Source organism: Phaenicophaeus curvirostris, chromosome 12, assembly GCF_032191515.1.
Source record: "Phaenicophaeus curvirostris isolate KB17595 chromosome 12, BPBGC_Pcur_1.0, whole genome shotgun sequence".
Lineage (NCBI taxonomy): Eukaryota > Metazoa > Chordata > Aves > Cuculiformes > Cuculidae > Phaenicophaeus > Phaenicophaeus curvirostris.
In genome coordinates this window covers 835,886-859,169 of record NC_091403.1, presented here as the reverse complement: position 1 = coordinate 859,169, position 23,284 = coordinate 835,886, and the positions used below count along the sequence as shown (strand labels likewise).

At 41.1% G+C, this 23,284-nt stretch overlaps 1 protein-coding gene across 2 annotated transcripts in view; it reads right to left on the bottom strand.

The window, feature by feature from the left end:
- Positions 1–2,205: 2,205 nt before the first annotated feature.
- Positions 2,206–23,284, bottom strand: part of CHRFAM7A (CHRNA7 (exons 5-10) and FAM7A (exons A-E) fusion) — a 32,663-nt gene continuing 11,584 nt past the window's right edge. Inside the window, exons 2-9 of one of the 2 annotated variants that reach the window (XM_069866414.1) lie at positions 16,952–16,996; positions 13,696–13,805; positions 8,951–9,030; positions 7,581–7,748; positions 6,989–7,183; positions 5,705–5,791; positions 4,960–5,069; positions 2,206–2,908 (exon numbers count right to left, since the gene is read on the bottom strand). In XM_069866414.1, the coding sequence (XP_069722515.1) occupies positions 2,390–2,908; positions 4,960–5,069; positions 5,705–5,791; positions 6,989–7,183; positions 7,581–7,748; positions 8,951–9,030; positions 13,696–13,805; positions 16,952–16,996 (1,314 nt within the window). In that variant the 3' untranslated portion in view covers positions 2,206–2,389. Of the gene's footprint in view, positions 2,909–4,959; positions 5,070–5,704; positions 5,792–6,988; positions 7,184–7,580; positions 7,749–8,950; positions 9,031–12,318; positions 12,470–13,695; positions 13,806–16,951; positions 16,997–23,284 lie in introns of those variants that run through there. The other variant, XM_069866415.1, reaches the window with a different exon arrangement.

Sequence of the window (23,284 nt, the reverse complement as noted above, 5' to 3'; positions counted from 1 at the left end):
GCTGCGGCAGGACTTCACTCAAGGCCAAATACCAGTCTCCAGTTTTTTAAGCGTAGACATCTGTCATTTGATGAAGTTTAACGTCAAATTGTAAGTTGCTCTGTCCATCCTTCTGTAAAGAACTCCTCTATTTAGCAAGATGATTTCTACAGATACTGTAAATAGGTTCTGGAGGAAAGAGGGGTACTCTCATGCTTCCTATATTACATGCATCACATAGTATGAATGCAATAGCTGTGTCCCATTGTACAAGATAGTCCCAAGAGGTCACCACATCTTCTTGAAAAATTCTTCTCCAAGAGAAAACCCAGAACTTTACAAAGATTAAATGGAACATTCTATGTAACTACTTAGGGATACTTGCCAAAGGGAAAAATACCAATGCAAATCGACGTTTTCATCAGGAAGCCTAGTCTAGAAACATTACTCAGAAGACCAGTACATGCCACGTGATGTGTGTAATTATTCACAAATGAACAAAACTCATATTTCAGATTCTGGACTCCTGGTTTTCTAATTCATATGCAATCTACAAACTAGAAACTATTTGCAGGAATTATTGTGTGGCTGTTTCTTAGGAATTGTTCCTCAAAATGCAACTTCTTCACAGATAATTCTGAGACACAGTTTCAACATTAACTTTCAAGAAGGATTTGAATGGTTTGCTCATGTCTGCAGAGTGATATTCTTAATGAACCCTCAGGAAGACACAACTCTCAGACTGTGAGAAATATCCTGCCCTCCTTTCACTCCCCCTGCCCTTTTCTCGGAAATGAGAGTGCTTGAGCAAGGTGTTCACTCTGGGCATGGTTTACATGAAATTTGATTCTCCTGCTTTCAGCAGAGCAGACTCTGAAAAGCCAATTGTTACCTGGGCAGAATAAACATTCCAGTACTTTATTTTAGTCCAGTTTAAGAGAGAAACTGAGGCCTTGAGTTTATTTCACAGTAAAAACATGGCACAACAACAGGCCTCCATTTGTGTCTCTGGAAACCTCAGCCAAAATGTTGCGATTCTGCAGTTGGTGCTAAAGCAATCTTCCTCCACATCTTTTACCAGTGATCACTGATCAGGAATACTGGTGTGCCAGCAAGAGGCTGATTCTCGGCTGGTTAGTGCACACAGAGTTCCAGGTTCTGGTGGTATTCTCAGCTTAGCCTCTTCCATTAAGACATCGGCCATGTCGATGCTAAGCATATTTTGACAGGAGAATTTCAAAATCAGAAATAACAGAAAATTATGAACTATTAGTTTTGCCTTTGCAAATGTCTGTCTAGCCTTAGAGAATTGGTACGTAAGTCTTAACCTTTCCTTGGATGTATATGCAGTGTGTATATATAAATACATATTTATTCAGCTCATAGTTTGTATCAGACCCAATAAATATTTAGTGTTCATTAGTGCTCTTCAGATGATAAACTGAGCAGAAAAGGTAATGTTTTCTTGTAAAGGCATGTTATGGTGACTCAGGAGAAGGAGGTCTATAATAGGCTAAGTGTACCACAGATCAAATATTTAGTCTTTAAATGAAAACCGTGATCTCAGGATTTAATGGCTTCTTTTTGCTTTGGATTCTTCTTTTTGCCTTAGACTCCTCATTTATGCCTAAGGCTGTGTTAGACCTTGAGTTACTTTTTCCCCATTGGAATCTGATTACTAGAGATACTAGAGATACACGTGCGGGTTTTTTTTTCTTTTTTTTTTTAAACAAGTGAGAGTAAAGGGATCATAAATTCTTCATTTTCTTTTTGATAGTTAAAAAGGCCATCAGTTGAAAGAATGACTTTCTAGGGAGAAGGAAGAAGTAGTAAACACTGCAAAAATTAGGTCAAACGTCTAGGTCAAATTCAGAAAGATATAGAAGGACAAGTTATGGGCAGTATCATCTCTAACTTTCTGGTGTCTCGGATAAAATTCAGAACGGTGTAAAGTCACATATGCTTTATGTGAAATGCCTGGAGGGAGTTAAGGGTCTGACTGGTTATGAGTAAGCTGGAGAGCTACATACCGCAACTCAGTAAGAAATCTTTTAGAACAAAGTCTAAAGAAGTGACATTTCTGGCATTGCCTACCTGTTTTTTTTTAAAGTTCAAAAACATTTAAGAGATGGCGGTGCAATGCTCTGCTATTCTGAAGGGCCTCGCAGCCACTTCCAACCTCCCACAGAGGAGTGCTCAGAGGAGGCTATGCAGGCAGCCCAGGGAGAAATCCTTGGCTTTCCTTCTGACATGGTGTCACTCTTCTGAAAGGAACTTGAGACCAGAGAGGGGGGGCGAAAGAAAGCAGACAATGAGAAGCAGTATACTGAGTAGAAAAAGGTGATCGAACAAAACCCATGCTCTTATTTGCTACATATCAGACTTGAGAGAACCAGATCGTACTTGGGAGTTAAGCAAAATCTTTAGATACAGCTTCTACAAAGTTTGGTGCCGACATTAAAATACCAATTGTACAAATGATTGTGAAAACTGAAAAAGCCATCAAGCAGAGCCGATCCACCACAGAGGCTGCAAACTTCCATTCGTTACAAACGGCTGCTTCTTCATCCTGGTCTCTGAATCGGTTTGCAATGTACCTTACCTCTTCCAAGATCTTAGCCAAATCTGGGTCTCCTTCAGAGGGGTGGCCACTGTGCAGCAGGTTTTCTTCGTCTGTTGGTGAGCAGGTCATCCTCCCGCAGATCACCCCTGAATCGGTGGTAGGTGTGCAGTGAACCCCCTCCAGCCCCCTAAACCCAATGTAGAGCATATTCCCATTACTGGATTGCTGTCCGCTCATAGTGTTCATCTCCACACTCGCCAGGCTACATCGACGCTGCTTATGTTGGCAGGCAGGACGCACTTTATCTTCTCCTGGTCTTTTCATCCTCAGAAACCAAGCACACCAGTTGAGAAGGATGATTCTTGTCTGAAAGAAAATTTCTGAGACTAAGCATCTCTTCACCCAGCCACTGCCTTCGGGTGCTGTTGGTATTTTTGCGGCGTGGTCTCTGCTTAGACTGCACAGGGGTTCTAGAAAATACTGCTAGTGTTTTTCTAGCTGATTAATTTGCCAGTCACCGAGGCTGCTTTCTTATTCTAACAGTGCTGTTGATTGCCTCAGGTTAACTATTGCTACTGGGAGTCCCCCCTCTGCTGATGGGAAATTTGTAGTATTGATTTTTTCCTTGCCCAATTTTTCCTTGCCCTTGCACAGCGATATGGCAACCTTTTCTACCTTTACTAGAAACCATGAATTAAAAAAAAAACAAACCACTTGCTGAAGAAGAGTTACTTTCTCATAGCCTTATGAGACTGCTGCTTTTGACTGTAGACAATAAATTACGATTATTTCACTCATAGCTCTCTGATATTAAATTCACATGACATTAATTCTTGGAGGGGGCCGCTGGACTCGACTGGCTTTACAGTGCTTTGGCTCTGTTCTCACACTGCTCACATTACATTTGATTACAGATTGTAGAAAATGGATCTGGATACAGCTTGGAGAAAAGATGGAAAAATTACCTTGATTTAAAAAAATATTTTGCAAATTTAAGCAGTGTGTATAATTTTATTGTTTTCCCCATTGCCTTAATCCAGCCTTAGGGAAATTGCAGGCAAGCCCAAGACTGTTCCAGTTGAGGTGCAAGCTTCTATAGTATATTTCAATTAGACTCTAAGAGCTCATTCCAGTATTTCTTTTCCAGAGCACTAATGAAATATTCTCATATAATATGCAAATATCAGACTGTAATTAATATTAGATTTGCTCCATTTATTCTGACTGTGGATTACTGCTCGGAGTAGGTGGTGTATGCAGGCAAATATCCCAACCAGACACAGATCTTGCCCCGTTAACTCCATTTACGCTATCCGGCTTCACAAAGAAGGATAATATCCTGTTAACTGAGAGCCTGATCCAAAAGCCACCAGCCTCCAAATAAAGTTTGATGGATTTCAGCTTCTCAGCACTAAAGCTCACTCCTTAATCTCAAGTACTCTTGTTTTCTCAGGGGACTTGGCTCAGTACTAAAGGTTTGTCCCTTTTAAGTCATCAACCGTGTGTCTAAAGATATATATCTTTATTCTTCACTCAAATTTATTTTGAAGTCACTACTCCAGAATAGGCCAGGGAATATCTCATTATCTCATGGCTGCAGGGCACTGCTGTATGCACATTCTTTCTGCCTATAAGGATAATAATACCTCATTGTTCTAGAGAGGAAAAAAAGAGAAAGGCCTTTCCACCTTCAGTAGTGCCTGATGTTGCCATGAGCTGGGTGCAGCAAGGCTCAGAGGACATTTCGCTGATGATCCTCATCAGTATCAGCGTAATGCTCTCTGTGAAAACAACCACTCATAACAGTATGTTATAACAAAAGTCTTACACGCTTGGGAAAAGACTTTAATTTTTCTTTGTAATTTACAGCTGTTCTTGATGGGAGATGTAAAGATGAGGGTTTTCAGAGCAAGTTTTGCTTCCACCTTAACAGCCGTCTTTAACAAGTGCTTTTTTAGGTGTTGATGTTTCTGTATGCACAGCAGCTAGATGTGCAGCAGCTCCACAGCTGCACCTTGAGGCTAGTGCATTCCATGCATTTATAATCTCTATCAGCACCTTACTCTTTCTTTCTGCCTATTGTGCTTCTGACACCTGCAGCTTATTTGAAAATAACCTTCACTTATATATTTAGGTATTAAGCCAAATCCTGATGTGCTGCTAGTTGTTGTGGAAGATGCTCTGGGTATAGAAGCAAGTTGTGGTGTATTTGTCCTCTCTCTTGCTCTTTAAGCAGCCAACCACACAAAAGGTATCTGGACATGTCGTTCCTGGTGAAACCGTTTCTCAAAATAAAATATTTAGGAAGGATTTATACGTTTTTAACAGTAAGAAGTAAACATGGGTCACTAGCTACTCTATCACATCCCTGATGTGGACGTTCATGCAATGGATAACAAATGAAAATCAAACCTTACCCATTTAGGCATTTTCCCCCCGTCTGGATCATGATGATGGTATTGCAGAACAATAACAGTGACAACCACAGAAAGACCAACAATAATCATAGTGCTGGCAAAATATTGAGCTGCAAAGTAAAGAGATAATTACAGCAATATACTTTTGCTGTTACTGCTTTGTAGCTATTCTGAGGGGTGTTTATATAGGTGCACACACAGTGTTAAGTCCTGTTTCCCTGTGCAGTGATACGTATGCTACTTTAGGTACTTGAGAACAATTTCTCGAAAGCGGAGAGCTTCCTTTGTTTCGAGAGGACAGCCAGCCTTCAGTAATTCCTTGTGGAACTCAGCACTGCCTTTTCTAAGGAACCTTGAAAAGAATTGTCCTGTAATTCTCTCACTGCTCTTGTAAAGCCTGGCAAGTATTTACTTTTGACAAGTTTCTATTTGAGCAATTACAATGGGAAGATTTAATCATGTTTAGCACTGTATTTCTAATTTCTGGCCAACTCTCTCTAATCTGCAACAGCTTCCATGGAAAACTATCTTACGCTTTCCTCAAATACACGTAGGTTCTCTGTTCTGTTCAGATCAGAGAGCATGGAAGTTATATCAGGGATCCACCTAGCAGAGTCTCATCAACTGGCAAGATTTTTCCAGTTGGCCATTGTGTAGGTGGTAACTGGCTTTCCTGCTGACCTTCACACAAAGTCACTGCACCTCGTTTGACTAAAAATAAAAGCGGAGAAAAGCTGTAGCTTACCTATTAAGGGCACGGAATCGGATGTTGCTGGCATAATTTCAGCCACGAGTAACATGAAGACAGTGAGAGACAATAAAACTGTTATACCTGAAAGATAAACATGAAGTATGAAATTATGTCAGTAGCTTGTAATTACAAGGCAGAACGAAGCAGAAAATTAATCTGAGGAAGTGCTCCTTGCAAGATGCATTCACACTATTACCCTCGCACCAGCACATTAGAGGCGCTCCTGCCCTTCCTTGTACTGCCTTGGGCTCGGGGCAGCATTGCTGCCAAAAATAGTGCTAATGCTTGCACCATTGTGGATATTTTTAGAGCCTTGTAACTGTTCAACTTTTATTGCCATTTGCTAATTAGCTAAGTAATTCTTTCTGCTTGTTTGCCTTAGAAGCATGGTGTGATTTTGAGTATCTGAACATGTGATGTTTGAATAATTAGTGTAGAAGCTACAGGTGGTGTAAGGCATATTCCTGAAAAAAACAGATTTGCTGTCTTGGATAATTGGAGAGACTTTGATATCTTTTGGTATTAGCTGTTGGGTTCTGCACGGGGCTATGCCCGAGCAGTCTTGACTGTTGGTTCTTGGAGTTTGATTTCTGTTGCTCAGTGAGAAGTTCCCATCTTTCTGGAACGAGGCTTAGTTATTCTCTCAGGACTAATCTTAAAAAATAAGGTGCCATTGTCAGGTGGAAAAGTATTTAGTAACAAAGAATTCACCTTAAAATGTGAAGAGGGACTTCTTGATTAGGGAGGCTACTATTCAACTAAACCATGTTCTGAAGAAATGTCAGTTCTGTTTCTATCTATTAACAGCTGGCTTAGCAAAAGCCAGCGTGCTTGCAGTTTTGTACGGGGCAAAAAGTGTCATTATATATTTAAACTCCATCTTAAAGATCAGCTAATTAAAGTAATCTGATGTGCTTCATAAACCACTACTTCAGTTAAAATTTACTATAGAAATCAGAATAGTAGTAGTTAGAATCAATCTTCCTGAGAAGACACCTCAGACTCTTAATACAATTTGCTGAAACCCTGCCCCTTCGGGGAGGTAGCCAGGGATTGTCACGATTCTGGAACGTCTCCGTTTCACAGCTTTAGCGTGCCCTAACCTGAGAGCAGGGGTGAAATGTCACACAGCTTCAGTATCAAACAATAAAAACAGCTCACGGGCCAGAACAAGGCTCCCAAGCCATTCTCCTTGCCTACTAAGATTGTTTAAAAAACTTTAAAAAGGGCAACTTCTTTTGGTTTGGTCGTATTTACAGTATCCTATTAAGAATTTACCTAGTGAGATCTTCTCTCCCGAGTCTGCTGGAAGCAGAAAAACTAACAAAGCAAGTGCTGATATCAGTACACAAGGAATAAGAAGATTGAGTCCGTAATAGAGAGTCCGACGTCTCATAGTTACTGTGAATGTTACATCTGGGTAAGGTTCTTTACAACATTCATAAAAACTCTCTGTTCTCTTCCCGGGAACTCCTGTGTAGGAGAGAAAATAAAGAAAACAGGAAATTAATGTGAATAAACTGCATATTGTGTAGTGATTATTTGACAAAAGGATATATGTAGCTTTCCAAGTTTTACTATAGATAAAGCTACTTCTTTAAGCTTAATTCTCAAGTAAGTAATTTTTGTCAGATAATAAAGAAAAATCAGGTAAAAGATACTTAGTGCATTCAAGTTCAAGCAGGAATTTTGTTATTTACTTTTAAATGTTGATTTCTGTCTTGCATCTGCTCTCAGAGTTTCAAATGCCACTAGTTATGTCACTTAGTAATTTAATTTCTGTCTTTGTTTCCCAATCATTATTCCGTCCATTTCAGCAGTGGAGACAAGGATGCAAGTTCAGAGTGTAAATAAGGAATCCAGAGCTTACCTACTAAATCCCACTCTCCATTTGAAATATAGCCAGATATATCTGCCTCTTGCATTTGTAAGTCCAAGGACCAGCCTCCATAAGTCCAGGATCCAAACTTCAGGTTACATTTCTGAACATCAAATGGAAACCAGCGCACATCTATGTAGCATGAGCTTTTAAATATGCCTAGATTGGATTTTAAACAAGAACACTGAATTTAAATGCTTGTTCCACATAATTTCATTTACGTTTCATAACCTGACCTCGTTCTACATTGCACCCTCTCTTTTTCACTTGTAAAGCTTATTTAAGCTCAGTTGTGCCTTGACGTGTAAATGGCACGAGTCAGTCATAGGAAAGGGGGAGAACTGCACCATTAATGTACTGCTGTTAGCAACTATTTTTTGAACTACATTTCCATTTTGGCACATAGTGGGAGAATATTTAGAGAAGAGCTCAGATTTCTGCATACTGTGCTTCAGAAAGAAATGAAGCAGAATATGTGACCTGTTTCTCCTATTTCTTTTACTGAATAAAATGAGAAATACTGAAGGATTGTTCACTGCCTTATTAGATTTACGTGACCTTCGCTTATTCAGGAAAGCTAGCCTCTTATTTTTCACTTGTTGAGCCAGGCCCTGTCATTTAGCTGGATTCAAAATTGAATTGAAAAACCCTCACTGAATGGAACATCTTAAATCAAAAGCACAACAGCCAAACCTCTGAAATCCTCAGGGGATCTTAAGACGGAAAACCTAATTTGTCTGGAAGGTACTTGGCTCTGCTGCTATGGTTTCTAAAATTTAGATTCTAGGAAGAGTTAATTCTAATAATTATGCTAATTGAGTTTGGGAACAGAACCAGTGCTCCGCTGCTACACATCCAGAGTCCATGATAAATTTCTGATATCAAGTAAATATCAAACATAGACTACTTTTCTTTCAGACTAAAACCTGGTTTGATGAAGCATCCAGTGAATCATTTCAAAGAGCAGATATATCCAAGACGTTACTAAGCATCTTATTGTAAGGTTAGCATATTAATAAAAGAAAGATCTAAATTAATGAAATAATTTTTTTTAAGAGGCACAACTCTGCCTTTAATATACAGTATTTTCATATGCTAAGAGCTTTTATTTTTTATGCTTTTTTAATGCTTCTGCACTTCTGAAATAATGCATTACAACAGAAAAACTTACATAATTGCAATAAAAACGTATAGTGGTTTTCACACAAAAGTGTTAGCCATGCAGCTCATGATGCATTGAGGCTTAAATCTGTCAGATGATGCCAGCGAAATAAAATACCAGAGAATTGATGTAAAATTTCAGACCACACCATACATAAGTAGTCCAAGTTATCAAAATTTATGATGTGAAAATAGCCTACCTGGTGGCAGATATTGGCAATGTCCTGAAGAATTGACCAAGACGTTAGTGTGAAATGTAGCATCAAATCTTTCATCAGCACTAGAACAGGGAAGAAACAAAATGGGTTATATGCTTCTTGACTGCGTGAAGAATATCTGAGAGAAATCTGTTCTTTGTAACAGGATTATTACTCAAAAAAACTTGTCAGCTTTTCTCCTGTGGCCTCGTTGTAACTGGCCTGGTGCTACTGGGGCTGTGGCTGCTCATTGGCCGTACGGGAGGGCGAGCTGCCCCATTCTTGCTGCTCCCCTTGTCCCACTGCCTCGTTAGGGTGCCTTGGCTCTGTTGATTTTCGTTTGGAAAGGAAGCACTTGGAAAGAACTTCTCGAGCAACTGCACATGGAAATCTGTTCTCTCGCTGTCTACATTAATGGTTCAAGGGAATACTGGAGTGGATACTCTGGTGTCTCATCCGACCCCTTTGCGTGGGTGAATGTTATTTCTCCGTGATGGCTGTTTAATGGAGCTCCAGCCTTCATTGTCTACTTCAGGACCCACAGACTGGGTTCAGCGAAAGAACAGAAACGGTTAGAGGTGTCAGTGAAGAGGCGCTGGCCAGGACTGCCCTGATGTGCTGTTCCTGCAAGTCTCTAGAAAGGAATTGTCATGTTAACTTGGAGAATGCTTCATATTATGAATTGGCAGCTATTGCCAAGGAATATCTCAACTACAACTGAGACTGTGACCCAGGAATTTACTAGGCATTAACATTTTAAGAACTTCTAGATGGAAAGCAACCTATTTTTAAATATTTAGACTATGAAATAAAGCCTCTTTCCTATGAAAAGCATAGCAAGTTTGCTGACTTAAATGACTCTGAGATATGTTTAGAGTACTTAGCATTGGAATGGATATATACTCATAGTATTGTGCCCTACTTGAGCCTTCGCATTTACTGCTGCAGGTTTTCATGGTAAGGTATTACAGATTCTGATCTATATGCCCTTTAAAGTTTGGGGCCTGGGTATTCAGGAAATTGTCGGGTATTGAAACGGGTGCCTCGATTAAATTGCACAGGCCGTATTGGGAAGGTGCTCACAATGAAGGGGTTTTGCATCTCAAAATTATGTCAGAAACTGCTGTGTTGAGTCACGTCCAATAGCTGTTGGCCATGATTGTGAACATAAGTTCCTTTCTCTGGCTTTCATTTGAGCAGGGAGTAAACAAAATGAGAGACAGGCTGGTGTACTTTGTTGTATTGTTTGCAGTTTCCAAACAGTCACCTGGTGGGGACGGGCTGGCACGCAAGGCAAGTGCAGCACTGGCTGCTCTGGGGTGGGACAGGAGGTTTCACGAGCCTCGGGGTCTGCCTGCTTGCTGCAATCTCTGCTTTCCCTGATCTGTAGAACTTAGTTGTCTCTAGGATAGCTTGAACATGACAAGTCTCTGATGTCTCTTTGCCTGTTAGTGGTTTAGTATCTCATAATTTTCTAATCACTTTCTAAGTGATTAGATTTCTAGTGGAAAAATACAGTAAGAATCTGAGATGAGAAGAAAGGGAAATACTCACAATTCTAGCAGAAAATAAAATCTATTAAATGGTATCTTTTTCCAGCAGCAAAACCCATGTTGAAATAGTCTTTTAAAAAATAGGACTTTAATATTTTATCTATTCTGATGCAAATCTTGTATCTCAGAAGCTAAAATAAAGCAATCAATTTTTTAGTCATTATTACTTTGCATTTTATTTTCCCCTTTTGTATTTGAAGAAATTACATTGGAAAAATATCTGGATTGGTCTGTGAAATATGCAGACAGGAAAAAAATAAATCCAAATAATTACTTGCCCATCTGGAGTTGCTCATTTTCCTGTGCTAAGCAGAAGGCTCACAGTGTTGAAAATTTTTGCAAGTATTTAATTAGAACTTTGAAGAGAAGCAGGAAAGTCTAAATGTTGTGTATGCAGCAAGAATGGATTCTCGCGCTTTGAGGGGAAAAGGCAAATCAGTTCTATGGCAGCTGAACTAACGCAGGCCACTCTCCTTCAGCTTCACAGCTCCTGGCTGGATCCTCTGAGTTCGTGTTGCAGCACGAATCGTTCTCCCCCCTCGTCCTGGCTGCCTGTTTTCAGGGCATTTGTAAGAGGCTGCACTGCCGAGACCTCTGCTGCCGGCACGGGGGCACGTGGCAGAGATGGAGTCAGAGGGTATTTGGGAAGAGGCAGCAAGAAAGATCATACCCGAACACATACACTCGCACGGGTGGGCAGGCACACGTGAAGAAACCTTATTTCCTTAGGAAACCAGGCTGAAAGGCCTGCAACAGGTTTTTCTATTAGACATAAACAAGTAATTAATAATGGCTACGTGGTGAAACTCAAACAAGTAGTTAGATGTAGGATGTAAAAATATCCATGCCACTCCAATTATTCATAAAGTGGAAAGGAATGACTAAAAATAAAATTCTTAGCCTCCTAGGCTAGGTTCTGCCATCTCCCCCTTGAGCAGAGGGCAGGTAGGTGCCAGGGGGCTGCTTCTAAGACCTGGCTGCTGTTTCTGCTAATTGACAATAAAACTTTCAAAGGATGTGGGCGATCAAGGGACTTGGGTTTCTCTGCCGTGTTTCAATGCTTTAATTGCCTTTTGTAAGACATGTTAAAAGAATATCAAGTTACTGATAATCGAATATGAAATTCTTTTCTCTAAAAGAGGAGCGTATATGTTTTCTGCACCATGCTTCTAATCGTTTTTGAAATGCAGTGCTTCAGTTGGGGAACGCACCAAGCTAAGCCTTTGCTTGTTGAGACGTTGCGCTCAAAAGTAATGATAGAAACCCATTTCTGCTACATTTTTTCTTCACAGTAAAGTCACTTGAAAGCAGATATTGACTGCAGCTTATTGAGATGACAGAGCTGTACCTAGCAGGTATCATCCCACTGGGACCTATCTGGAGAACCTCAGCTTTATAAAACATGCACTCATTAAAATGAAAAATTAATTTACACTTTGGTAATTTATTTGCAACTGCAGATGCATGTCCCTAGTGAAGTGTGTAGAAATTAAAAGCATCTATCTCAAAATACCGTGTCACTATGAGCGAACATCATAACATTCCCAATGCAATTTCGTACAGGAATAAGAATTTGTTTGAAATAGCTTTGTTCTCTGACTAAACTCTGAGTAAGATTTTTGACTAAATAATATTCCGAATGGAAACGCTGTAGAATAATTACTTCATGGCTGTGCCATAGTTAACAATCTCAAGATTCAAAAACCTATGTTAATTGAAAACTAATGTTTCTCATTCTATAATGTGCTTCAGCTACAGTTGGCATATTAATATTGCTAATTTCTAAACAAATTACCCTTCCATTTTGGATATAAATACTTAAATATTTAAGCATAAATCCTCAGACACACTGAAAGTCTCTCTCAGGCATCAGATATACGTGAGGAAGAATACTGCCATAATTCATTTTTTGGAAACTCTAAACTGCTGTTGTAGAGGACCAGTTTTATGGCTGTTTAGGAGAAGAAGAGAAAAGAATGTGTGATTTTATGAAGAATACTGTCATTTATGGAATCAAGGTAGCTAGGAACTAATGTTCAAGAGAACAAATTTGCATTGAAAAATAACATTAAGCAAGATTCACGTCACAAAAATACTTGTTGAGGCTGTGTTCTAGGTCTTGTTGCAACAAAAGCGCCTCCTGAAGTGGGGAAGGGGAATCAGGTTGATAAACACAGCAGGGTTGTCTTCTTGGCAGAGAAAAAGAGGAAAAAAGACATTAGGAAGACAAAAGGTTCATGTCATCTGCACAGGTGAAAAAAAATAACAGTGCACACTGGCTACCACAAAAAAGCAGTGTGTGTGTATTGCAGCACACACAAAGCAGATGTGAAGTCTTTCCAGTACCTGGAACTGTGTGGAGGCTGCAACAACTGCAGAAAAAGGCAAGTTGTTAATGAGCAGCCAGCTCCCAGTGCTTTGTCTTTTAAAACTAAATAAATTCCACAACGGGAGCTACCATATAATGGCGCAGCCAAAGAATTTATCAATGTCAGCCAAAGGATCTGCAGTGGATTGATGGCAATCTGTCTATCCCTGAAATAAGCCCAACTTGGAACAGATAGTTTGAAGAGGAGAGCAGCAAATATTCTGGCTGCTTTTGTAGGAGGAAGAAAAAGTGACACCAAAAATGAAAATGGGAAAATGCAAACATACTTACTTGGCATTTACCTGTCCTCCCTCTAGTGAAATCCAAACAAAAACTAGACAAGTCAAGAGTCAAATTTGAATTAATCAGTAAACATTTGAACCAAACAAATAATTTAAGAGGGAATTATCACTACCTGTGCCACTAAGGACAGCCGGAAAAGTTTAGTTTTTTAATTGTCTCACAAAACCTAGCAGGAACTGGTGGCAGGGAGGATGTCATCATTTATGATTTATTTCCAAATACGACCTTCTGTTGTATAAACAGGACACTGTTTATACAACTGGTGTTTTTCCAGTATTCAAAAAACCTAGAGAGTTTTGAAAAAGCATTTCAAAACCTATGCATTTTGATGAGATGATTATGTCATTTGCCTTGCCTAATCTCTGCAACTGGACAGTGTGACGATAATGTCATCTGGGCCCCTTTTCCCGTAAAAGGCTTGACCAGTCGATCTGTTGAGGTCTTTTCCAACCTGGGCTATTGGGTGATTCTACAATTCTTTGATCTTCTCTCCTTCTCCACATGAATGAAAACAGTGTGTCTACCTGTTATAGAGAAGAATATCTGGCTTCCAAATCAGTCCATCAGGAAAGCGGACGTTCTTCACTCCAGGGTATTCAGACACATTCCACTGTAGATAATGATCTGTCCAGTACTAAGACAAACACACAAAAAGTAAGTTAGATTATTCCATGCTCTGGTTTCCTGTAGTTCTCTAAGGACCGGATAGCCTGAAACAAGAGGTGTTCTCTTGCTCAAGAGATGCTATTTAGCTTCAGGGAGCGACATGTTTGGAAAGGGTGAATTGAGCCACTTAGAGCTCAGAGGAAAGCATAAAAATCTCATTTTCAATTCACACTGCGGTGCAGGTAACAGCCTATAAAAGGAGATTTGGGTTGCTTGTATTTTTTTGTTCATGCTGTCTCAGGTGCCAGTTCAGGATAGAACAGATTTTCCTTTCTATTTCATACATTAACCAGTTATGTTTATCTTCATAGACAACTTTGTTTTCAGTTGTCAGATCATAGACACGAGGCAAAACCAGCTAGGATGGCAGAAAGGTTACTAGTGGCTTAGCAGGTCTCAGCGGCTCCTGCGGCCTAAAGCAAGGCAGCCCCTTCCTTCCCGGCTGGCCCTGTGCTGGGAGCATCCTCCCCAGGGCCACCCCTGCTCCTTCCAACCGGTGCTTGACTGCCAGTGCAGGGAGTCTCTCCCAGTCAAACCAGTCGGGGTTTGAGCTGCGTTCAGCGTTGCTGCGCCCCAGACGCTGTCAGTGAAAATGGTTGTGTGCAGCCATGAACAAACGCGCTACCCCAAGTGCAGCCACCCGAGCTGCTGCAAAGCTCACTGCCCACCAGCTTGGTCGTGTCTGCGGGCTCTCCTGTTCCTCTCAATCTGCACTTCATTAGAGTAATTTATATCCATATACCCAACAATTCTTATTCTAACTTTTTTTAAGAGTTATTGTGGCTTATAAGATGTAGCATGGGGTGACACCGAATGATGCAAAGACCGTCAAGTGGTGACAGAAAACTTAAAGTCTGTACAGAGATAATGTTAAGCAGATTGTTTAGCTCTGCTTAGCCATGTGTGCAAAGTGCTTACCCATCCAGCTGGACACAAGCTGTCTCATTTTGTTTTAACTTTAGAGCTACAATTTCCACTGTAGCTGAAGTACATTTGGTGGGGATGAAAATAGCAAACAGCTCAGGGTACTTGGGCTAGTGTTAGTCTGTGCAACGAGGCAAGGCTTCTCCCAGAACCGAGACTAAGATCCTGATACTGAGCAGTCTTGCCATGGAGACAGTGGTCAGAGTCAAAGAGTCTGCACATATGAACACTAGATTTATATTCCCCTTTCTCCTCGGTTAGTTTTTGTATTTAGGTATTTTGGAGAAGATTAAATGAAGTATTTTTAAGCTACATCTCTGATTATACACACATATATATCAATAAAGGCAGTGGAGAGGGTGATTCAGGGAGAAACTAACTTCAGACTGTTTAGCATAGTGAAATGACATATGTTTGCCTTCAGCATGCTTTGAATCTGTCTAGTGTACCATTAATAGTCAGTTAATACGCGAACACATTTCTTTGTTTTTTTTAATGTGTACATGGGCCATGAAGCTTGGGTACGTTTATTTAGTCAGCAAGTGACCTGCTTCTTGCAGCCTTGACATGCTCCATTTACTGCATGTGCTAAGGTGAATAAATCAAAAGAAATACGGAATATATAAAAGAATCAGGTATTTCCTTAAGGGAAAAAAACAGCCTTAAAAAGGATAACCGCGATGTTGGATAAAAGAAAAAGAAAATAAGTCATAACTCATTCTTGAGTGTAAATTGTCATGTGTTTTCCTGGTAATTGACTTCTTCATATGATTTCTTAATCATAGCAACTTTTGTCATTGTAGCTCAAAGCCAAAACCTTATTATATTTGATGGTTTTAATCTTAAGGTACAAGGCTGTACAATAACATGGGCGGAATGCTTCTTCCATGTCAACGTTTCTTTAGGAATAAGTGGGATAGCCATGTTATCCTTTGTAGGTCATCAAAATAGTCTTTCATTTGTTTCGTAAGGCCTAGGACTGTGCAAGAGAGGTGCTCTGTAAAAGTAACTGTTGTAGTAAAAGGAAAAGGAATACATTTAAACTTAATGAGCTGGTTAAAGAAACTGAAAGACGTAAAGTTTCTGTGAAAGCAGCTTATCTTGGGTAAGGAAACTCTTCTGTAAACCTTTATTTAATCCAAGCAGTTCAGTTTCTGTAATACAAATGGGAATTGAACCAATGGCAAATTCACATCCTAGTTACTACAGCATGAAGAAAGCTCCCCTCATCACCCCGTCCTTGCAAGGCACAAACAACAAACTCCTATCAAATCAGAATAAATCTGTGCAGGCTCTTTTGCTAGTAGCAGCTCTCTCACAAGTTAACCTTAGAGAGAAAAGAAATTAAAAATGTTCTTATAAAGTTCTTAAATATTTACTTACCTGTTCCATCTGTTAAAAAAAAATGGACCCCTATGTGGGCAAAACAAACTAGGAAACCAGGAAAAAGTATAGTGTTCCCAGGTGAACATTAGGGAACTGAACTGATGGTCCGATACTCATTTTAGCCTGGCAACTGAGACCCAGCGTTTGGAGAAGTAACATGAAAAATCTCTTACATTCACAGTTAGCTTCCGATGATGTTATTGAAACAACATTTTGAACAACATGGGAATAGCGTGGCCAATTTAATTAAAATCCTCTTGCCGTTACACAAAGAGAAAGAGCAAGGGAAGTCGGATGACGAAGATGTTCCACGAGGACAGTGGCAGCTGCTCTCAGGAGATGATGAGCCTCTTTGGAACAATTTTCCCCCCTGTATCAGAAGAACCATCTGGCAATTTTTAGAGTGCTGGTCAGCACAGCTATCACAGATGAAAAGCATTTCTTGTGTGTATAGCCTCTTTCACACTCAAGTGATTTACCCCCATGTAATGGGTTTGTTGAAATGGATGATAAGGCCCTTGCACCTACTGTTACCCTGCACGGGACTCTCAGTGTGCTGGTGTCTTATGGCCATCAAGAGTTTAGCGTGACTAAATCATCTGCAAGGAGTCAGTAACTTACTTAGATGCAGTGACTCAAACAACATCAAGAGCTTTACAGTTTTCCATCCAGCTTAGCTTTTTCCACAGCGTAACAAGATATAGAACAAAGGCTGGAAAGTCTCCTAAAATTCACCCCCCTCAACAGATTAAACTCAGAGATCAAAGAAGGGGAAAAAAACCCATGTTTTGTTTCAAAACTCACCATTTGTAGCCAGATGTTTGTTGTTAATACTTGATTCTTTTCATCCTGAGAGGAAGATGAAAAAAAACAAACCACAACTTAGTACCATACAATTAAAACAACACCAGTAAATGTTTTTTAGTATTATGAAATAGCTGGTTGTGCTGAGGTACCTGTTAAAGCAAAGGAAATCATTGTCTCGAACTTTAGAAGTTTTTACATGTACTTTTAAATGTATTTTCTGTTAGCACAGTCAATCAAACTGTTTCCTTAGAGTAACCTTCTGCCAGGCCCTTCCCTGGGGCTCCTTCTTTAATGAAGTCTCTTAAAAGGTAAGGGAGGTTACAGCAGGGATTGCCTGTTTGACCTTTGCTAGGAGCAGCCCCTCACTAATTAACCTTACACACCAGGCATACTCAGGTAATAGAAACGATATTGAAGGCCGATAGCGTGACGAGGCTCAGGTGAGGCACGCTGGAGCCACGGTGAGGAGCTTCTTAACAAGCAGGCGGCACCACGGGTATCAGTGGGACTGTACAAGAAGTGCAGCATCGGCTTCACCCAACAAACACGGTCAGAGCAGAAGATTATTATTATTCTGCCTGGAACAGTTCCAGATGGAAGGCCTTCCCCCTCGCCTCCTGTCAGCTCAGGTGACACATGAGGCATCTTAATGCTGCAGTTAATGAGAGAGTTTAATTCTTCACTCTGTGGGCACAGGAGAACGTTGGTGACCGGGTTTCTGCGGAGGCAGCGTATCAGTATCCACGTGGGCTGTGTGAAGCTCCTGGAATACACTCTATATACTGTCATTGCTACACATTCTCCGAAGCGAATGCACCATCCCTGTGCCAGCACCAGCCACGGGGTGATTTGCCGGTTAAGGAAGTGTCATGGCAAGTCACCTGTACAGCAGCACTTCTCGGAGTTGCTGGTATGTCTACAACTCTGAACTTAAATCTGTCACTCCTGAACTTAAATGTTGCTCCTAAATGCCCAGATGCTGAGTGTGAAACACCTACTTCCCAAAAGGCTTGCATAAAGTGGTGTCCTGACTAAAATCTATTAGCTGTAATTCTTGCACTCCAAATCCAGATTCTTTATTTTTACACAGTTGAATCTCACCTAAATTACAGAAAACGTAATGATTCAATTACACTCAACCTTTATAAAAGAGTTTGTAGAAACATTTTAAGAGATCCCTTGTCGTGGCAATAATGCTGGCCTCCTGACTGGCACCTCGTAGCAAGACTGAAGTTAATCATTGTAACCTGAAATTAAAATGGGCTGGCAGCCAGTGAAGGACGCATAAGGCACTGCCTGCACTCCCTGTATAGATTTTCTCTTGTTTGCTTGAATGTCATCCTACTGAAACCAGCACGTTAATCGGTTTGTTAGCTCTTATCTCATTGTCTCAACACTTGCTCATTAAACATTCCCAACCTCTTCTGGTCCCCAGTGTCAAATTAGTAGCACTCAATGACATTTTTTTTCCCACATAATTTAAAACCCCGTTGTGTTCAATTGTCACTTTACACAGCTCGGGGTTTTCTTCCTTTTCCTTTTTAGGGTCATGCTCTGAGCCCACTAAATGGCATGAAGTGAAAAAGCCTAATTCTTAGAGGATTGGTTCTGAGAGAGCAGGCTGGAGGGCGAGTGAAGCGCTCATGAAAGGGGCAGGTGACAGACTGATGCTGTGGCAGTATTCAGGCAGCCAGAGTGATCTGAACTCCTCAGAACCTGGGGCAGCAGTGAAGGGGCCAGACTTCTCCGGTGCTGCCCATCGTGCTGGTGCTCAGCAGCACCCTGTGTGGCCAGAGCAGCGTGTGGCCCAGCTCCACCCCCTGGAGCCCCCCTGAAAACACCGCACTGACCTCGTGCTTTATAACACTCAGTCAATGTGGGGGACTTGCAGTTATCCTCTCCTCATGTGCCAAGTTTAATCTTAAACTTTTGTATTAAAAATGGCTCAAGGCTTCTTAGTGGTGTGGGCTAAATAGAATTTTGCTGTCTCAGGGGTGAGGATAAAAATCAGTTACTTAAAAAATCCAGCCTGATGCTTCTGCAAGGACACTGAAATGAAAACTGCAGCTGCTTGCCAAGGACTACTTCTTGTCACCCATCCGTGGGGGCTGTGGCTGCAGCGGCTCTTGATCTGGCAGAGGGTGCAGAGCTGCTGCATAATGAGTGCGTGCTCACTACCCCTGAAGCCTAAGGCATCACCTACATTGCACCTGTCAAAAGGCAGGATTCAATAAAATGCAAAGTTGGATGGAATTTAGGAATATTTGGGGGGATGCACAGGAATAAAAAGCTACATGGGGAGTTGGCAAAGTGAAATAGACTTTTTAGGCATGAAAAAGTCAGCGTATGGGATTAGCGAGAAGAAAGACGTTTGAACTCCTGATGCTTCTTCCCCACCTGACCTCCCTTTCAGCACAAAAGGAATAGGTTAGTGCAATCTCCCTTCACTTCTCCAGCGATCAGCAATATACCTTTTTATCATAGCAAAATGTTTTTGACTTGGCTTACAGCACATATTTTCAATTATATAGAAAATGCTGTATAAACAGGCATTTCCAGTGCCTAAATCATAATAACATCCCATGATCCAGCATGTGAGGCTCCACACTAGAAACAGGACACAGAAAGTCTCTGATTTCTTGAAAAATAGATGCAAGGAGTGCAAAATGATTCAATAAAAAGCCACAAGTGGAAAATATAAATTTTTGCTATTCCCCTGCATTTTTATTGCTACCACTTCAGACTTAAACACCCATTTATATTTGGTGTTCTGATTTTTGCTGTATCAGTGAGATTTTTATATACAAACAGAGTTCTGATATCTGTGACTTAATCCTGTAGGGGTACAGCAAAGTGCTGCTGGAAGCAACACTGCTTCAAAATGACAGCAACTGTTGAAAGCTGTTTAGACAGAGTTTAAGGTGATGTGTTTTCCTGGCCAGCCCAGGCAGCACAGCGTGCCACTTCTGCATGACTTGGCCTTGGGCTTCTGCTTGCCTTAGGCCAGCTCCTTTACGTCAGCTGCTAACTTGCCATGATTCTCTTGGTGCTAAAAACCTCCTGAAGTTGGTCTTCGTTATTTATACTCAGCCACTGCGTGCTGCTGCGACCTTAGAGGACGCTGAAGGCTTCAGGACATCACCCTTTCTTCTCTTCCACATTCCACTTCAAAGCCAAATTCAGCCCTGAGGCACCTTCACTGCTAGGATGATATCTGACTGTGACTTTCTCACTTTCCAAGTTAGGCTCTTCTCTGGCTCCTTCAGACCTTTAGGCACCAGGAATTGCAGCTGTGCTAGGAATTTATTTAGCTAAGTGTCTCCTGTAGCATTAAGGTGAGTCTTGCAGTTAAATCTCTGCAATCCAGCCTGAAAAAGCCTTCCTTGCCTTGTGTGCTTCTTGATCTTTGATTTAATTTCTTCTAGCTTTTTCTTCATCAAAGAATTAAAATCTTAAGGCAAACCAAAATGTGAGGATTTAATTAAAGTGAAATTTGAAAAGAGAACTTCTTTTCTATTGAGCTCTTAGGCATATTATATTTGTGATGGATGGTGTATGAATTGCTCTTCCTACTCTGTACACACTCAAGATCTTTATGAAATAGCAAATGGCTCTGCAGAATTGCTCCTGACGGGGGGAAAGTGGAGTTTAGTTGCTGGAGAGAACGCAGACTGGCACAGGTTACTGCCACTATCTGTTTTTATTTTTCAAGAAGGCTGACTTTGGGCCATAAATTCAAAGAAGAACAAAGTAATAAATGGCTATTCTGGGACTAACTGAAAACTTAGAGTTATATTGGAAATAGAGCTTGCCCGTAAGGGGAAGTCCGCCTCCTCCCCTCCTCCCTAAGCCCCCGCTTTGATTTGTGGTACAACAAGTAAAGTTTATTGAAGTCCCTAAAGCTCCAGCCAAGAACAGTGCAGGTCGGAGCTTTCGCGTAGTCCCAACACAGCCTGCTGTCCTAAGCTCTTCCCAGAACCTTGAAGGGCAAAGTGGCAGTACCAACCCCAGATGCAGTGACAGTTCCCCTGTTTCCTGTTTGAATTTACAAATCGGCCTCTTCACGTCATGGGAACGGTGCAGCAGAGCTGAACGAGAACCTGTGCTCGCAGGTACAGCTGAAAAGGAGAATGTGGAAGAGCTGACTCACCCAGGCAACTAGGTGACCCAGGCAACTAGGCAACTAACTGACTCACCCAGGCAACTCACCAGCAACCCAGGTTTGGGCTAAGGACCATTAGATTTTTTGGCCCAGTTTTCTAAACAAATGTGTAGATAAATAGGTAAGAGTCACTACTAATCCAGTGAAGCTTCCTACAAGAGACAGGTGGGATTAAGGCGTGACTGTGCACACTCATTCTGTTCATTGATTGTTCTTGTTTTGTTTTCGAACCATGACCTATTTTCAGTGATTCCTCTGTCTGGCCGTATTTACTAGAACTCACTCTTATATAAGGAGTGGGCCACACTTACTAGGAACAGTGCCGGATAAACCAGATATTCCAGCTCAACTCCCTCTCTTTAAGTGCTCTGTGACAGCCAGGACCTCACCTTGCTATTACTGCAATTCTGTGCAGCTTCTCACCTTCAAAATGTGCCCTGTCTTCATAAATATTTACTTAATCTGAGTGTAATGTTTAAAGTTCGAGGTACGGAAGTTTTATTTCAAAGCAGTATCTAGTTATGCCATCTTCCTTTGAAATGCATGTATCTAGGCAGGCGTTTGTATTTGCGTGTAATGCCATTTTCTTCATTAACGGGGCTGGAAAGTAAAACAGTGCCAGCAGTATCTGAAGCAGCCGGCTACGCTGTGCTGGCTCTGACTTTTGGGGATGGCTTGTGGCATGCAGTACTTGGGATTTGTAGAGCATTTTTGTGTCTCAGAAGTTCATGTGTCCCTTCCATCAGGAACACATGAAATTGTTCAGACTAGTTATTATCTTTTGGGGTTTTTAATGAACTATCGTAAATGTGATTAAATGAGTAGAAAAATCAACAATGCTTGTTAAAAAATGAATTTGTAAAGCTTTCTTCAAACCTACAAGCACATTATTTTCAGCAAATTGAGCACAAGGAAAATGATGCCTGGCTACAGATAACAATGCAACAGTGCCAAATGAATATTTTACAGCACTGCTACAAAACCATTACATAGCATTACAGATTTCAGCACTGCTATAAATAGCTGAAGCAGTGCTGTCTTTGCACGCAGTTACACAGCTCAATGTGTAGCAGCTTAAACTGCCACATCTGCTGACTTTGGTTCCAGATGTTTATATGTAGTAACGAGGACAAGCAGAAGACACAGGCTGAGCAACAGAGCAGAAATAACTCAGAGCGTTACCAGAAAGGAAAGAAGCATCTGCTGCGGGCACAGAAGAGTTCTGGGCAGGGGATGCAGAGGTGCAAGCTTTAGCCACGGGGTAGGTGAGCTCCTGGCTTCACAGAGCAGAATCGGCAGTAGGATGGTCTGCAAGTCACTAGGCAACACTTAGTGAGACCCAGCATCCAGACCTGGGAGGAAGGGAATGGGAGAGGAGGAAAGAAAATCTCTTGCTCTGAATGGCGAAAGGTGCCTGAGCACTGGGCTCACTACGCTTCTGGTCTGTGTTTAATGCTAGGGCCAGGACACGTTTAATATGAGGTTTGCCAGGAGGTTACCCACAGTTACAATTCAAACTCAGTGACTGCAGAGCTTGACCTACATGTAAATCTGTAAAACAAAAGCAATTTTCAGGTGTGTGTTCTGCATGGATATTAAAGCGTGGAGTTCCCCTGTCCTGTGCACTGTTCAAAAGACTGAGGAGGTGAATACAGCAGACAACTATGCTTCTGCTTATAGCTAAGGTGCTGACAAAGTTTTAAAGTTTCTAGGGTTAAAATGCTAAAATGTTACTAAAGCATTCTGTGCTGCTGACAAGAGTAGATGCTCATTTTTGGCCTTTCGAATAACTTTTTTTTTTAAATAAAAATTAGAAAAACATAATTTGAATCCTGCCTGGGTTAAAATTGACTTTGGAGTATGAGATGAGGAGCCTGATTGCTTTTTTGACATACTTCAGGTGAAATTCCGATGGAGAGGGTGGGGTTGGTGTATTTTTTTTAAACTGGGCCGGGCATGCTGTGAAAACCTCCATTGGTGTCTCCACACCAACTAATCTTACATACTTCTGGAAGAAGCAGTTACTCTCTCCCCAAATACTTTATCTTGTTTAAAAGAAAGGCAGAGTTTGCTAAAAATGTGGAGCTTGCTCGAAATGTACACAAGTCTTCCCAGATGGGCACAAACCTTCCCCAGCAGAAAAGCTCCTGGAGAAAGAGCAGAGCCAT